The sequence below is a fragment of the Maniola hyperantus genome, chromosome 9, assembly GCF_902806685.2.
Source record: "Maniola hyperantus chromosome 9, iAphHyp1.2, whole genome shotgun sequence".
NCBI lineage: Eukaryota > Metazoa > Arthropoda > Insecta > Lepidoptera > Nymphalidae > Maniola > Maniola hyperantus.
Genome location: NC_048544.1, coordinates 14508931 through 14525659, shown reverse-complemented (window position 1 = coordinate 14525659; position 16729 = coordinate 14508931). Strand labels below are relative to the sequence as shown.

The following is a 16729-nucleotide window of genomic DNA, read 5'->3' as shown; positions in this document are numbered from 1 at the left end:
ATCAGTGGTTTTCCGGGCTGAAAAGTAGCCTAGATGTCCTTCCCGGTATGCAAGATATTTTTTTTAATTACTTTTCTAAAAACTAATTTTGTCAAAATTGGTTGAACGGATGATGGGCCGTGAAAGGCTAGCTAGCAGACAGACTGACACACTTTCGTATTTACAATATTAGTATGTATGAATTAGGTATTATAACTAGTGAATTTTGTAACAAAACTGTGATAAAATAAGTAGGTACGTTACTAAGTTTTTTTTATTAAGTATAAAACCTATTTCTAACTTTAAAATCATAGGTAGGTATATAATTATACAGCTTTAAAAGGAAATTTAGCTATTAAAATAGATATTAGTATGTCCGGATTTGAATAAACGCACGGACAAACATACAAAAGATTTTATAATGGGTGAGAATAAATAAGTTTATTCATGGCTATGAATTCAGGTTTTTGCTGAAAAACATTAAATAACCAGCCCAAAGAATGCCCGAGAAGGCTGTTTTGCTGGGATACCAGAATAGGCTTGTTACTTTTACTCGTTCGCCAAAATGCGGTGGGTTATAACCATCGATATAAATGACAAGATGTGCCCAAGCGAACAAAATTTTTCACGTTTTTGGAACCAAATAAATCAGCGCCACCTCTTAGATACTAAATAAATGAACGACCCGTTTGAAATCCAAACGTTACTGAGGTTGGATTGGTGCTAAAGCACCACTGAGTCGGTGCCATTTGTTTGTTCAATAGCCCTGTCCATACGAAGTAATATATAAGTCAATGGTTATAACGGTTTCGAGCTCTCAGCCAATTAAATATGGCGAAACGGGTTCCCGTAATTTGGATTTCGCAGTTAATTGGCCGCCCGCGAGGTACAGCAACCACTGACATGCCAACTTTCAATTCCAACTGAGGTGGACAGCCTCCAAATAAAATTTTAATGCAGTTAAAACAAAAAGATTATATTATGTAGGTACACCTGCTAACCTAGTGGTTAAGACTTCGGTTTTATATCCAGGATTCCCGGGGGCACTTCTAGCTTTTCAATTATTTAAAACTAGATGATGCCCGCGACTTCGTCCGCGTGGATTTGTGTTTTTAAAAATCCCGTGGGAACTCTTTGATTTTCCGGGATAAAAAGTAGTCTATTTATCCTTCCCCGGGATGTAAGCTAACTCTGTATCAAATTTCATCAAAATCGGTTGAACTGTTGGGCCGTGAAAAGCTAGCAGAAAGACGGACACACTTTCACATTTATAATAATATTAGTATTGATAAACAGGGACCAAATAAGTACTAAGTACCTTATATTATTGCTCCCGTTACTCATGATAAGTCATAGATTAATTATTATTGGTCTAGCTAAGGTACTGTAAATTGAAATTTTCGAAAGAGCCACAATTCCGAACCACAGCGAACCAATGTAGATTCACTTAACAATTTGAGAGTACTTATATAAGTTAATTTAAATAAAACAATATTTCTTTATAAATGTAGGGTAGGTACGGTTTACACACCACGTCAGTGAAAACTATAGTACAATGTTCTATTCTGAGGGTACAATCATCTAAAGCCTATGCATTTGCAATTTGAACCAAAAACTTGTAAACAATTTATTTTTGATTAAGGTGAAACATTTCACAAAAGGCTGGCTTGCACTTAGCACGTAACATCAAATTGATTTAGCCATCCGCATCGATCGGCGAGATGCGACGTTGCCGCTCCGCGGGGCGCCGGCCGGCATGCCGCGACGTTGCCGCTCCGACGCGCTATTATTGCTATTATTATCAATATTATTTATTGTGTTGCAGCCTGCATTGTTGTATGGCAGGGCTTGCGTCACCCGTGCATTGCCCGGCCCCTGCGTATTGTTCCAAAAACAAAAAACGAAAAAAAAAAATCTGAAATAAAAACTTTTATCGATGTCTCTTCTGTCAATGTTATCGTTGTTTGTTTGTTTGATTGATAACAAGTGTGTTCCAAGTTGCGCTCATGGTCACAAGTCACAACTCACAGCCCACACTGATTATCATCCATGCTATATAGGTATAATCCATCGACCATCCATACTAATATTAAGTAGGTAGGTCCCTATAAGTGCTAAAGTGTGTCTGTCTGTTTGTCTGCATGATTTTCGCGGCTCATCCGTTAAACCGATTTTGATGAAACTTGGACATACCCATTACCTAACCGCCACTCTTTCCGAAAAACTATAGAGTTCTCACGGGATTTCAAAGTGGAGACGGACATCTACTTTTAATCACGGAAAATCAAAGTTTTCCTAAGTAGGTAGGTACGTACTAGCAATTCATAGAAATAATAAAAAAATACCTACTCATATGTAACTACTTTTGAGAACATTAAGTAGATATTTGGATTTCTCAGATAGGTAGCTCTGTTACTAGCTAGGTATGCAGGTTTATCACGATGTTTTCCTTCACCAAAAGCAAGTGATCAGTGCTTAACTAACTACCTAGGTATAATACCTACTATTTAAATTGCGAGAAGTTAGAGGTGCGCGCCGGGATCGAACTCCGGACCTCTCGAATTGGTAGCCGAAGTCTCAACCACTACGCTACCAACATGCCAATGTTACGGTTTATTCCGTTTATTGTTAGCGCGGGTAAATAGGTACTAAATACAGATGACGGATCCATGCTGCTGCAGAGCGGAGCGGCAACGTCGCATGCTGCTGCAGAGCGGAGCGGCAACGTCGCATACCGCTCTGGCTCAGTCGCCTGAAGTTTCTAAAATCTGAAGATAGGTAGCTCTTGTCGCTGTGGCCTGGGGCCAGTACCTAGACTATAACCTATATATATTTATATATTATTATAAATGCGAAAGTGTGTCTGTCTTTCTATCTGCCTGTTTGTTACGTTTTCACGATCTAGGTACCTAGGTAGGTAGGTATATCCGTTAAACCGTTTGTTATGAAATTACATGACTCTGGGATACAGCAGGGTTAGCATGGGCGGGGATATAATTTTCTCCCCGGGGAAAGGATAAAATCTTTATCCCCTCCGACAGCTTTATCCACTCTCCGAGCATGGGCTCACGGGTGGATATAATTATCCACAGTGAATAAAACGGGGGACTTTTCGGTTTTTGGATCTTTTCCTTTACCTTTATTGGGTTAATGGTAATTGGTATTTGGGACCTATGTTGGGTTTATGTTGGGGTTCCCAACCATATTCCAAACATAACCCAAACACAACCCAAACATAACACAAACACAACCCAAACATAACCCAAACATAACCTAAGCCCAACAGGTACCGCGAGACATGTTTTGATTTTTTAAGTTCTATGAGAATAAACTTAAACCCACGTCTAATGTCGAGGATAAAATTGTCCCCGAATTAGGGATAAACTTCTCCTCTCCCCTGTTGCCGTGCTTTGAGAGGTGGACAAGTAAATTTTATCCCACGTCAGTGGATATAATTGGGGGATAATTTTTTTGTCTCCTGCCCATGCTAGGGGGGCAGAGACGGATAGTTACATGACTAGGTAGGTACTTTTATCCCGGACAATAAAGTTGAAAACCTAAATCCATGCGGACGAAATCGCTGGCACGATCTAGTAGGTAGGTACTTCTAGTTACTAGGACATCGCGAGTTCGATATAAATAAGTAGGATATCGAACTGGCGATCTCTACCTGTGTTGTAACCAGTAACCACTGCGCTATCGCGGTGTATTTATTATGGGTTACGCTGCTGCAGTGCGGAGCGGCAACGTCGCAAGCCGCAGTCGAGCCTGTGGTCGAGGCGCGTGCTTTCTTGGCTTGCTTTGGTTTACTTTGGCAAATGGCTGCTCTAGCCTCTATGCAATTATGAACGTAGGTAACATAACATAATCTTGGTTTAAAATAAAATAATAAATTTAAATTACCCCCGACAGGTCAAGTTTGCCATAATGAGTATGACGTTAATATCGGGTATTGGGATCGAGTCCATTAAGATTTAAGAGTTAAGGTAAAGGTTTCTTCTATCTACCTACCTAACTATTGAACGTGACAGGTCGAGATGGCAAGCCGGGTATGAGGCGGGGGGACGCCCCGCACACCCGCGTTATCCCGCACCGGGTTAGCGTGGGGACTGTGCGAGGCGTGCCCCCGCTTTTTACCCCCATTGCCATCTCGACCTGTCGCGTACCTACTTAACTTAAAAGATAAAACTGCTCCTCTCGTATCCCAGGGACGCAATTTGCATACCTACCTATTCATATACTTTTATAGACCGCATTAGCATGAAGCGCACAGACTAAGAAAGAATAGATGGAATAATAAAAGTCATGAAATTGAAGGAGGTTGTTTAGAATTTTACATTACTTTGTTGTGGCCTCTGCGAACCGGCCATACTCGCACTTACAAACTTTGACAGCGCAACCCGCGTTGAAATCGCATCTTTTAGTATAATCACAACTTTCGTACCACCAAAGGCACAGAATACTCGTGAGTGTACCAACTACCAAGGGATCCATGCCGTGCGGCATGCTAAACGGCGCAAAATCGCAAATCCGAACACAGCTGCTGATGCGACGCGACGGTATGATTTGAGGGTACTAGCATGCCGGACTCACTTGATGACGTGACCCGAGAATATTTTTTCCATGTCCTGGCGGAATGCTTGCCAAGCTCAGCCCAGCCACAGTGAAATTCTGGCTCTTACAAGAATCTCAAAACGCATCAGCATTATACTTACGGCGACGCGCCCCTTCGACAGCACTCGCTTTAGGGCGTTTGTGTATTCATTCGTGAAATCACGTATTCCGTAAAAATACGAATCGAAAGGGCGTTTGTGCACTCATCCGTATTCGTTTCGTATTCGTGTTGTTGTATGTAAGTAAGCAAAAACACGGCGATCCGTTTTTTTGCTTACATAAAAACACGAATACGAACCGAACTTATCTTTTATGGGGATTAAAGATCTTCTCGGTAGGAAAGGCATTCCGAACCAGTGGTAGATGCATCCGACGATTCAAAAGTACTTGTGAAAGTTTACTTGAATAAAAAATATTTATTATTATTATTATTTAAAGAGTTAAGGCGATAGAAAGAGAGGGGTTTATTAAATTGTAGGCCGCAGCTCTGTTCGAGCTGAATTGGACATTAGTGCGTCGTAATATTGTATTGCGTAGTATTTATTAAAGTATTCTGTGGTACTAGCTGGTAGGCAGTTTCGTTTATTGCTTGACCCATTCGCCGTCTATCTCTTTTCTTACATCTGTGTATTGAGTATAAAAAGCGCAGCGCTGTAGTAATTGGAATGATTAATGCAGGAGCCATTTTAAAACTTTTTCTACGAACTATTTCATTTTTTCTCACGCTTCCCGAGAGTTGTATATCCATACCTACTAGATTATATATTATGAATGCGAAAGTGTGTCTGTCTGTCCGTCTATCAGTCTGCTAGCTTTTCACGGCCCATCCATTCAACCAATTTTGACGAAATTTGGTACAGATATAGTTTTCTTTGCATCCCGGAGGGGCCATACTCCATAGGCTCCTTTTTATCCCAGAAAATTAAAGAGTTCCCACGGGATTGTTAAAAACCTTACTCCACACAGACGATGTCTCGAGCATCATCTAGTTGGTTATAAAATAATTGAATAAAAATTACTTAATTTTTATTCAATTAAACGAAATTGAAGCTGTTTTATTTATCCTCCATTTGATGTGTTTTATTTATGTATTTTTACTTTTTATTCCACTTATCTGTCGTCTATTCCTCTTTTATTTACTGTTGTATTTTTATTTATATATATATATACATACATATATTATGTGTATTTACTTTATTAATTTGGTATACCCCTTCCGCTTTCTTTAATTTTTACAATATCCTCTACCCTAAGGGTGCCTGGAAGAGATCGCTATTTTAGCGATAAGGCCGCCTATTGTACATGCTATCTTTGTTATATGTCTATTGTTTTCGTTTTGGTGTACAATAAAGCATATTTTACTTTACTTTACTTTACTTAATTAGGTACCTATTTTTTTTATTCAGATACAAGTTAGCCCTTGACTGCAATCTCACCTTGTGGTAAGTGATGATGCAGTCTAAGATGATAGCGGGCTAACCTGGAAGGGGTATGGCAGTTTTTATTAAACCCATACCCCTTTGGTTTCTACACGGCATCGTACCGGAACGCTAAATCGCTTGGCGGCACGGCTTTGCCGGTAGGGTGGTAACTAGCCACGGCCGAAGCCTCCCACCAGACCAGACCAGAAATTTTGAAATTATAAAATTCCAAACCCGTGCCAGGAATCGAACCCGGGACCTCCCACTATTAAGACCACAGCGCTCACCACTGCGCCAGGGAGGTCGTCGAATTATCTAAATTCTATTTATATGGTCCAACCATGGAACTAGAACTCAGCTTATAGCTTGTGGGCCCAAAAGTTCTTTCAGGAACATTTAAAAATCTAATTCTGCAAGCACTGAGTTATCTACTCATTCGTGCTGCATGCTGCTGCTGCAAGTCCGCAATAAATGCATACGGTCATTTTGCTCTATGATAGCAACAAGTCATAACATTGAGTGAAGTGGCAGAGTGGCAGTCAGTCGGTCTGCGCGGGGCGGCAACGTCGCGGGGAAAGTGGCGCGGAGCGGCAACGCCGCGCGGTCGATACCGAGGCCACGCGAGAGTGGCTGACCCTAGGATGATTCGACACTACTAACTACTTGAATATCTCATAATAATAGGTATAGGTTAGTGGTTAAGAGTTAAGACGTCCGCCTCTTCGTGAGGTCGGGAGTTCGATCCTGGACACGCACTTATACCTAGTTGTTTTCATCATAGGTAGGTATCTATTCGAAAAACAAGAATTGGCTAGGGAGAATAAAATTCATTTTTGTTCTTATGGGGAGTTTGAACTTTTTCTCCCCATCGTATCCCATAATATGCATAAATTATGCTTACCTATGTTTAATTTTTTCATGATTAGGTAGGATTTGTGTTTTATTTACACCGAGCGTCCCTAGCGAGCAAGACCACTAATAGTAATACATAATTAATCTATGGTCTATACTATAGTATACGCATACAAGTTTCTAGTGGGTAGGTACTAGGTAGGTACCTACTCCTAGTTGTTTAGAGATACCTACTTAGCTCAAACTCCCATAAGAACAAAATTCAATTTGGTTCTCGCTATAGTACTCTAAATTACTCTAAAGCCAATTTTCGTTTTCCGAACAGATATGATAAAAAACAATATAGGTAGTACAAAACTAGTGACAATAAGGTACATTAATTGCCATTAGTTAAATATTCTTTACGCACAAGTGCGGTAATTTAATGGCGGTTGCGATTTAATTTGAGTTACAATGCGACTCGCAAGCCCCATATTGTACGTTAATGGCAATATGTCAGAATTCAGAAACTTGTATAAAATAATATGAAAGCATTAATACAAAATTGCGTTCTTTGACATCGCCTTATCTAATCTTCGATTATCCTCTAATTCATTATTTATTTTAATTACTTAGTATTTAATAGCATTTGTTTTGTTCCAGGTACAACACAACTCTGTATGTTACAGAATTTCCTGTACATCGAAGTAAGTAGGTTTTGAGTTATGTATTAGATGACATGATGGTAAATGGAACATTAATAGTTATTTATGTTGAGCATACGCTAATATATAAATTAGTAGTATTTAGCAATCTTTTTTTTAAAAGAATATTAGCCAAGTTTATCTTGCTGACTAATATTCCCCTTGCCCCTCTTATGAAGCGTACAGCTTGTGCTAGGAGTAGGTACGACAATAGTACAAAGGGTGGGGTTTGAACCGGTGACCTTTCGGTTTTCAGTCCGCTCCTTTAACCGTTGATCTATCGAGGCTCTTGTCTTCTTAGTTCTTGTCTTTATAAAATCTAACGATTACTGAACTATAGCTGTAGGTATATACATATTATTTACTTCAAACATCATCACAGTTATAATTAACATAAACTGTAGGACAATATAAATCGTATCGTATTAGATTTGATTTTCGCCAAATATCAAAGAAACTGCTACAATCACTAATTCATTAGAGTGGATTTTCGTAGAGTGATGCAGTAAATGACGTACCTACTGAATACGACACGAATACGAGAAGCCATGTACATACAAGGTCAGGTGACGACCTGCCTATCGCAGTGGTGAGCTACGAGCAACCTACTGGCAAAGCCGAGTCGCCAAGCGATTGAGCGTTCCGATACGATCTGTTGTAGAAACCGATCAGGGGTATGGGTTTTTTATTAAAACTGCCATACCCCTTCCAAGTTAGTCCAATTCCATCTTAAACTGCATCTTTTTCCACCGGGTGAGATCGCAGTCAAAGGCAAACCTGTAATTTGACATTTTAAAAAAAGGTTGGAGGATGAACGGCCTTAAGAATAAAAGGGGAGGGGGGAGTAAAAAAAAAACAAAAGTTACTCTTAAACTATATATTATCTCCGAACTGCTCTGAACTGGCCCGCCTGTGTTTGACCATGGGACTAGTGTTGGCCATACTGCTCCTCTCCATGCCTATACTCCTATCCATGACATTGCTACTACTCGGGAAGGAGTTGTTAAAGTGACAGCTGACAGCTTCCTGCATTACGTTTGCTATCTGCGCCCGCGCCCACATCTTGACATTTGCGGGTAGTTGCTTCATTTCTGGCAGAAACGACATTAAAAATAACTTGTCGCTGTCATTTTCGTCAGGGACCTCCATGGGGAAAACGGGCATTTCCATTTCTTCCTGGTGATGGTCGTCGTCTGATGACAGGGATTTTTTTCGACGTTTCCGCTTAACTTTGACCGAGGGTTTCGTTTGGACGGGGAATAACGGGTCCTCTGAATGTGGATTGGCAAAGATAATTTCGTTGGCATCGTCGTCACTGCAACAAATTGATTTGGATTAGGAAAATTATTCAAAACTTTAGACTTTTTCGTACGACGCATTAAAAATTTACATTACAGCACTTGTGCTATAATCAAATATTACCGCACGATAATAAATTAAAGTGGTCAACAGTGCAGTAATATTTTTATCGCACATGTGCGGTAATAGCCTTTTACAGGTTTAACATTAGTGTACTAAGAGCTACGCTACAGCAATTTAAAAGGTAATTTTCGAGGCGAAAACCGCATTCCAGCCAGTATTTAGTAGCTCCAATCGTCCATTTAATACCGTTAGCACTCAAGAAATCATTATTACTTATTAATTAGTAGCTGATCCGCCCGGCTTCGCTCGGGTGCAATTTGATGTACTATGTAGCCTATGTTACTGCATTAAGTAACTAGCTTTCTAACGTTAAAATAAATAATTGTTAATAATCGTTCAGTAGTTTATATGTAATCCATTAACTGTGAAAGTTTATCAACAATAATATAAGTTAACCAAACAAAGCTTTCCTCTTTATAGAAATAAAAGTACAGACTAGCTTTGCATTCCACGTTGTCGTCCGCGTGAGATTTCTTCGTTTTCTCTGAATAAAAGAGATCACTCTGTACATAGTTCTCTACCTTTGTTTTTGTTTGCCTGCAAAAGTGTAGTCCATAGACTTATTATATTACTCATAGTAGTTTAACTTGTACGGACTAACAAACAGACTGTCAATTTTTATATGTCCATTTATTTTGAGCTCTATACAAAAAAGTTATTTCGGTATCACAGACCATCGATGTATACATGTCACAGACTGACACTCAAATTTTATTTATTTGTATGAAAAATGATTGTCAAGTAATCATTCGGTCCACTGAGTCGACGGTATTATTTTGTTCGTTCGTTAATTAATACTTCATTGCTTCAAGATTCTTTGATTAATTAACTAACTATGGAAGTTTATTTTTACAAGAATTTCTAATTAAATTCTATATAATTTAATTAGAAATTAGATTTTGAAACGGAAAGTCATGCTTTGTGTTGATAACAATAGGGATCCTCTAAAAATAAAGATATATTTTTTCGTACCTACTGCTTTGAGTGATTTGAGTCGGACTTCGTTGAATTAATTATTTTGAAATCATTATGAGAAGATTATTTCTTTTGAAGTTGTTCTTAAATATGTAGGGGTAACAAAAACCAGCCAAGTCAGACTCGCGCACCGAGAGTTCCGTACTCAGGTATTTTTTTCGACATTTTGCACGATAGGTAAATCAAAAACTATTAGGCATAAAAATAAAATCTAAATAAAATCAGGCAGTAAAATCAAAGCAAAATAGGGCTACTTCAGGACTACCTGCGTCAAATGTACTACTAACATTTGACGCCTGTCAGTGATGACGTAGCTTCGGCGTTTTGTTAGAAGTTCCCTATTTGTCGTGAACTGTAGTGTGGTTCAGTTCTTGACGCCAACTGCACGCCTGTATACTCACTCGTCGCTGATCGTACCCTCGAAGCCTCCAAGGAAGCTCATCCTCTTGAAGTAGATGTAGACGCGTCGGTTGCCGCGCGGCGTCTGGCGGCGCGCGCGCAGCTCGCGGTTGTACGCGTCGCGCAGGGACCGCCATTTTCTTTGCAACTGCAGAACTAAGGGTACATATATATGTACTTTGACTTTGGTCAAACTTAAAAGTGGGCCCACACCTGCGCACGCGCACAAATCCACTAAAGGATTTTTGAAATTCCACCCCCAAGAGGGGTAAATAGGGGATGGAAGTTTGAATGAGTCTTATCATTTTTAAAGTTACATCGATGAAAATTGGTATTCAGGCTTTCTGTTAAGAATAGAAAATACGTATTTCACGATTTAAATAAGGGATGAAAGTTTGTATGAAAGTCCGTCATTTTTCAAGTTATTTCCACGAAAATTAATGTTTGGGTTTTCGGTTACAAAAGAAATAATACGTAGATACCTATTTATAGGTTTTTGAAAATTCTAGCCCTACGTCGATTTTCTAAATTCCACCCGAGCTAAGCCGGGCGGTTCAGCTAGTCAGCTTATATGCAGCTTTAGGTTCGTATCGTGTGAACACGACGTGGCGACGACCGCCACAGATGTAAAGGCGGCAACACACCCCGGTCGTAGGCCGTGGCCTTGTTGAAGCTGTCCCAGTCGTCGTAGATCTCCGCGCCCACCTCCTTCCACAGCTGCAGCTTCTCCTCGCGGTCGGCCGGCTGCTCGGTGCGGTACAGCCCCGGCCGCTTCTTGATCTCCTCGATCAGGCGGATCGGGTTCAGCTGGTACATGGTCATCTTTATCATTTCCTCCAGCTTCCTGAATCAACGAAATGTGTGGTTGAATTGAGAATCGCGGTGAAGTGAAGTCGTTTAAATTATAAAACATAGAGAACCGGCCAAAAACTCGCGCACCGAGGGTTCCGTACTACAGACATATCTTTTTCGACAATTTGCACGATAAATAAAAAACTATAATGCATACATACAAATAAATAAAAATCTTTTTTATAATGTACAGGTAAAGTCCTTTAATCTTAATTAAAAATTGAAAATATTAATTATTTGTTCATGAACACATTTTTTTTACCACAAGATTTTTCAGATTTTTCCCCTAATATCTGCCATAAGACCTACCTACCTGCCAAATTTCATGAATCTAGGTCAACGGGAAGTACCCTATAGGTAGGTTTCTTGACAGACACGACAGACGGACAACAAAATGATCCTATAAGGATTCCTTTTTTCCTTTTGAAGTACGGAACCCTACAAAAAGTAAACCGACTTCAAAAGCACTGAAAAATATTACTTGAATAATATTTTTTTAATACAGTTGCTCGTAAAGTGCACTTTCAATGCTAGTAAAGATGACTTATGAGTTTTTACAACACGAGTGCGATTTTTTTTTATTTAGGTTAACCTATAGTTATTTCAAAAATAATTTTCTAGCAAGGAGTTTTATTAACAAAATTTCAAAATGGAGCATTTTAGTAAATAAGTACGGCCATTGGTCAGCTCGTTTGTAATAACCTACTTACCGCCCTCGTATCACAATGTACTATTACGCACAGGCGACCAGTCGACCGTGCGTAATGGGTCTCAACTCTCAACGGTCATCAGTCGATACTCGATATCGATATCGATATTCGACCGTGCGACATCGCCTGACTGCTGGCTGTATGTTTATATCCTATGACCTAGTTCACCTAGTTCCTAGTTAAGTTGTGATAGCCTAGTGGTTAGTACGTCCGCCTTCTAATCGGAGGTCGGGGGTTCGATCCCGGGCACGCACCTTTAACTTTTCGGAGTTATGTACGTTTTAAGTAATTAAATATCACTTGATTTAACGGTGAAGGAAAACAACGTGAAGAAACCTGCATGCCTGAGAGTTCTCCATAATGTTCTCAAAGGCGTGTGAAGTTACCAATCCGCACATGGCCAGTGTGGTAGAATATGGCCAAAACCCTTCTCATTCTGAGAGGAGACCCGTGCTCTTTAGTGAGCCGGCGATGGGTTGATGATGATAATGATGATGATGATGAATGTTTAGTTCAAATGCAGATAATTCCGAAAAGTTTGAGGTGTAATCTGAAGCTGAGATCTATAGGTACTTTGAATTTGCTCGGGCTTAAGATTGAGTTAAAACGAGACAGATTTATGTGACAGATATAGAGCTCTGTCTCGTTTTAACTCTGTCATAAGTCTAAGCAAAGTCAGATCTCATCCCAGACCTCCGACTGGAAGGCCGACGTGTTAACCACTAGGCTATCAACGCGAATTGCACCATACTTACGAAGAATTTGCAAACACTCCCCCATAAAATCCTAACACTATTTATTCACCACGCAAATAAAATGAATCGTTAAGGGTTGGTGTGGTCTGTGCTTACAAAGAGGCGCAGTGAATGACGTTTGGTGTTGCGACAAAATTGACGCACGCTCGCTCGGCGCGGCCCGCGGCTTGCGACTGCCGTGGCTGCGGCCTGCGCGCGATGGTCGCCGCGGATTGGCTGTTGCGACAGTCGGCCCGCCCCCCGCGACTGGTCGCATGTCGGCGAAGGGCCGATGTCATGTCGTCGTTTTTGCGGGCGCCATTAATGTCGAAGTTGCGGCTTAAGTTTTCCGTTTTATGGAAATGGTTTTTACTTTTTAGGTTAATGTGTTTACGATTTGTTATTTATATCAATGGTTGTAGGGCTCTTACAGCCGCACTCACAGTCGCTTAATCGTTACTTAAGGCATTAATTAGTATGGATAAGGAATGCCAGTAACGATTAAGTGACTCTGAGTGCGGCTGTAAATCTTCAGCGAACGAAGGTTATGACGTAGGTAATTAGTGGGGTTTATCTCCTAGCCTAGTATAGGTATAGTACGCGACAGGTCGAAATGACAATCGGAGTGAGAACGCCCCGCACACCCGCACAGCCCCCGCCATAACGCGGTGCGGGCTAGCGCGGGTGACGTGCAGGTGTGCGGGGCGTCGCCCTGCGCCGTTTAGTGTTCCGTATCCGAAGGGTGCCAACGGGAGTCGGGACCTTAGAGATAGGAATATGATGCCGGACCGGAATATACCGTGTGCTGTGTAGGCCGGGTTTGTGTGTGTGTTGTTTCGGATTGACTATGCTGCGTAGGCCCTATTGGCCGCTACAGCGTCACCGGGGGGGTTGGCGAGCGCGAAGCTCCGCCTGGGGGTGAGCCCTAGGGCTCGAAGAAATAATTCGAGAGTAGGCCGGGTGCTATCCGTCATTTTGTGAGATGGGTCTTGATAGTACTTTACAATGGGCAGCCATTTTATGAGATTCTTTTGATGAATTTCTTTTCTGTATGTACCTACCTATGCACCCAGTTTTCGTAGGTATGTCACCTCTAAGTGTTTATAAACTCTATGGTCGGGACCCTATTACGACTCTGCTCTCCGTCTGTCCGTCCCGTCCGTCTGTCAGTGGGCTTTGTCTCGGGAGCCGTAATAGGTAGGTAGGAATTGAAATTTTCACAGAATAATGTAGGTAGGTACTTCTATTGCCGCTTTAACAAGAAATAATAAAAATTTCTAATGGCCGCCATAAAAAAAGTAGTATTTCTTGTGCGATGGGTACGGACTACGGAACCCTACATTTATATTTTTATTTTAAATCTACCTACCTACATTTGTTCATAATAGTTACACATACCTACCTAGAATATTAGACTAAGTACCTATTATCTACAGAGGAATGTGCAGTGCTCAGACAAGCCGCCAAGCGCTTACGAGCACGAAGAAACCAATATTGTAAGTGTTTTTCTTTTTGTATGAAAATAAATAAATAAATAATTATATATAAATTACCGTGGTATTACGGTCACCTCTCAATTTATCAACTTTAATAAACCGTAGCAACTAGAAACAAACTACGTAGGTAGTTGACCGACTGAATTTCTCTACTGTCGCGGTCGCAACTAGGCTAGTCCCACTACCTTTATTAAAAATTACCTTTTTGTATGCCTAAAGATAGATTAATATATGTATAAGTACAACGGTTATACTTTATATTATTTTATTTGAAATTCACACAACTCACGGCAAATTGATTTTGTTATAATTTTTATTATAAGTGTTAATTTCTCATTGGAGACTGCTTTGGTTTAAGTGTTTTTATATATATGGTATATACTATCTATTTAACTAATTGTAACTGTTTGTCTCTACAAAATAAAATAAATTAAATTAAATTAAAGTTAACTGCATCCGTAGATATTCTGATATTACGCACAGATCTGACGCATTGCTGCAAAACATATTTTCAAAGAATTTCAACGAAAAGATTATAAAATGCGCCGGCCAGTAGGTATAAATATTATTCAAACGTCATTTAAATTTTAAAAATATGGAAGTGCCACGCGCTCCGAGTGAAAAATATTTTTATTCAATAAAACGCGGCGTTGCCAGCTCGCGTCACCGCGTTTAGTCTTTATTCATTTCATTCAAAAAGATTCTATTTGAAGGCTTATTCCAAAATATTTTATTTTTATAAGTATTGATTTTTAAGACATTTTTGTTACTGTGCGCTAAACATTGCGCTACATAGCTGTATTTATTAATTAGAAACTAGGTATTTACTCTTTATTCAAAAGATAGATTTTTTTAAATAAGCAGGTAGGTTACCTAGTTACACATTCATTTTAATTTATAATTTCTACAATACTAGGTAACATCATGCTGCTTTACTGTAACCGATTTAAATAATTTTTAATGAAGTAAATATTTATTAAATTTCGTCCAGATCTCGTTATGAAAGAACCACAAAAATTATGAATAATGATGGCTACCATGCATTTCCTTCTAATGTAGGCATTATTTTTATTTGCAACTCACACAAATAGCTAGACAAAAATGAGATTTTGTTCGTTTTCATTTTCCAAAAAGGCCAAAAATTGATTTAATAAGGAAAAGTATGAATTCTTTTCTTTGAATTCTTTACTGAAACTCTTGCACGGGGTAGCGGGAATAGTATAGCGGAAGTTCTGAAGTTAGGCATTGGTAGTTACCGGGACAGAATATAAAACTTGCAGGTAGTAAAGGCTAATTAGGACCTAATAATTATTATCAACCAATATGAGAGTCAAATAATTTAAAATGAATAAATTGTTAACATTATCAGAACATTAAAACAATTGCAGATTTATCTATAATTAGATTTATTTATGTAATTTGCATATTTAGCTAGAATAGTAGAATTGTACAGTACAGTACAGTACTAACTACCAGTTAGTAGGTACAGTAGCTAAGAGTAGTAGCTATGTAAGTACCTACAAAAGTTTTTTTTTGGTTATTAAAATAAAGTTTAAGAATGTCTTTAAATAAGCTTATAGTTAACACGGTCATAATCACTTCGTATTCCAAAGATCGAACATTATTCAGTTTGATTCAACAAAAAATTGATTTTTGTTGAATCAAACTGAATAATGTAATTAATACTAATTCCTAAGTTGATCCAAAAATGTCTCCGTAGATTTCTGACACTAACACCACTGTCCACTACTCGATATAAAACCCAGACGAGGGTTCAGGCTTACAACTGGCCTGGTTACTCGATCGTATATCTTTTATCACTCTCAGAACCTCGAAACGGAACTTCAACTTTTGATCCATATCGAACTCTCGCACCGCTGGCAGCAAGGAGTCGAAGAAAGAACGGTCTTCGTCGAACGTCGTCGCCGATATCGCATCAGTGCTGATTTCGTCGTTGACTCGAGACATTGCGATTGGGTTTTCAAATTCCGAATAATGCATGGGAGTCATCGCTGGGTCTACTATCTCTATGGTTTGCCACTTTTTTGGCTTCTCGTCTTGATCGTTTTGTTCCGTCGCATGAGTGTTCATGATGTTTATTTTCTTCTTTTTATTTGAAACTCTTCGTCGTTTGAGGTTCTCGATGATAGACGGTTCGTCGCTCTCGCAGGAGATGTCGTTTTTGAAATTGTCATCGTCGCTGGACTGGTCGTTAGACTGATCGTCGGATCTGCTGGTGTCTTTGGATTTGTATCGGGAGTTGAGGAATGAGAGCTGCTTCATGAAGACGTATTTGCCGGATTTGTTGACGCGCGTGCTGCGTATGTTGCGGACGTACGCGTCGCGTATGTTGCGCCATTTGTTGTACAATTTACGATCTGCAAGAAAAAGACTTGCTTTTATTGTGAAATGTATAAAAATAGGACACAATAATGAATCTTTGATTAGTTTTTCGTGTGATAATTCACTGCGTGTATTTTGGTTTTTTTGTGTTCCAAACCGGATTCGAGCCGGTGCACCCCGGCTAATAATCTCTCTTCGGGATATTGTTGGCTATGGCAATAACCTGGCAGGAGGCGAGATTTGGAATAA

General features: G+C 39.7%; 2 protein-coding genes across 8 annotated transcripts in view; one reads left to right on the top strand and one right to left on the bottom strand.

Annotated features, from left to right (window-relative positions):
- The window catches only part of Smr (Smrter), a 190830-nt gene that overhangs the window by 21581 nt on the left and 152520 nt on the right, over window positions 1-16729 (top strand). Inside the window, exon 2 of one of the 3 annotated variants that reach the window (XM_069500874.1) lies at window positions 7509-7552. The exons of the other annotated variants lie outside the window; for them this stretch is intronic. The gene's annotated coding sequence lies outside the window, so the exon portion shown is untranslated. The remainder of the gene's footprint in view (window positions 1-7508; window positions 7553-16729) is intronic. 3 annotated transcript variants of the gene reach the window in all.
- LOC117985554 (uncharacterized) overlaps window positions 8412-16729 on the bottom strand; it is a 45664-nt gene continuing 37346 nt past the window's right edge. For 2 of the 5 annotated variants that reach the window (XM_069500932.1, XM_034972308.2), the window contains exon 3: window positions 15421-16515. In XM_069500932.1, the coding sequence (XP_069357033.1) occupies window positions 15884-16515 (632 nt within the window). In that variant the 3' untranslated portion in view covers window positions 15421-15883. Of the gene's footprint in view, window positions 8865-10347; window positions 10502-10989; window positions 11190-12662; window positions 12853-15420; window positions 16516-16729 lie in introns of those variants that run through there. The other 3 variants (XM_069500934.1, XM_069500935.1, XM_069500933.1) reach the window with 3 other exon arrangements.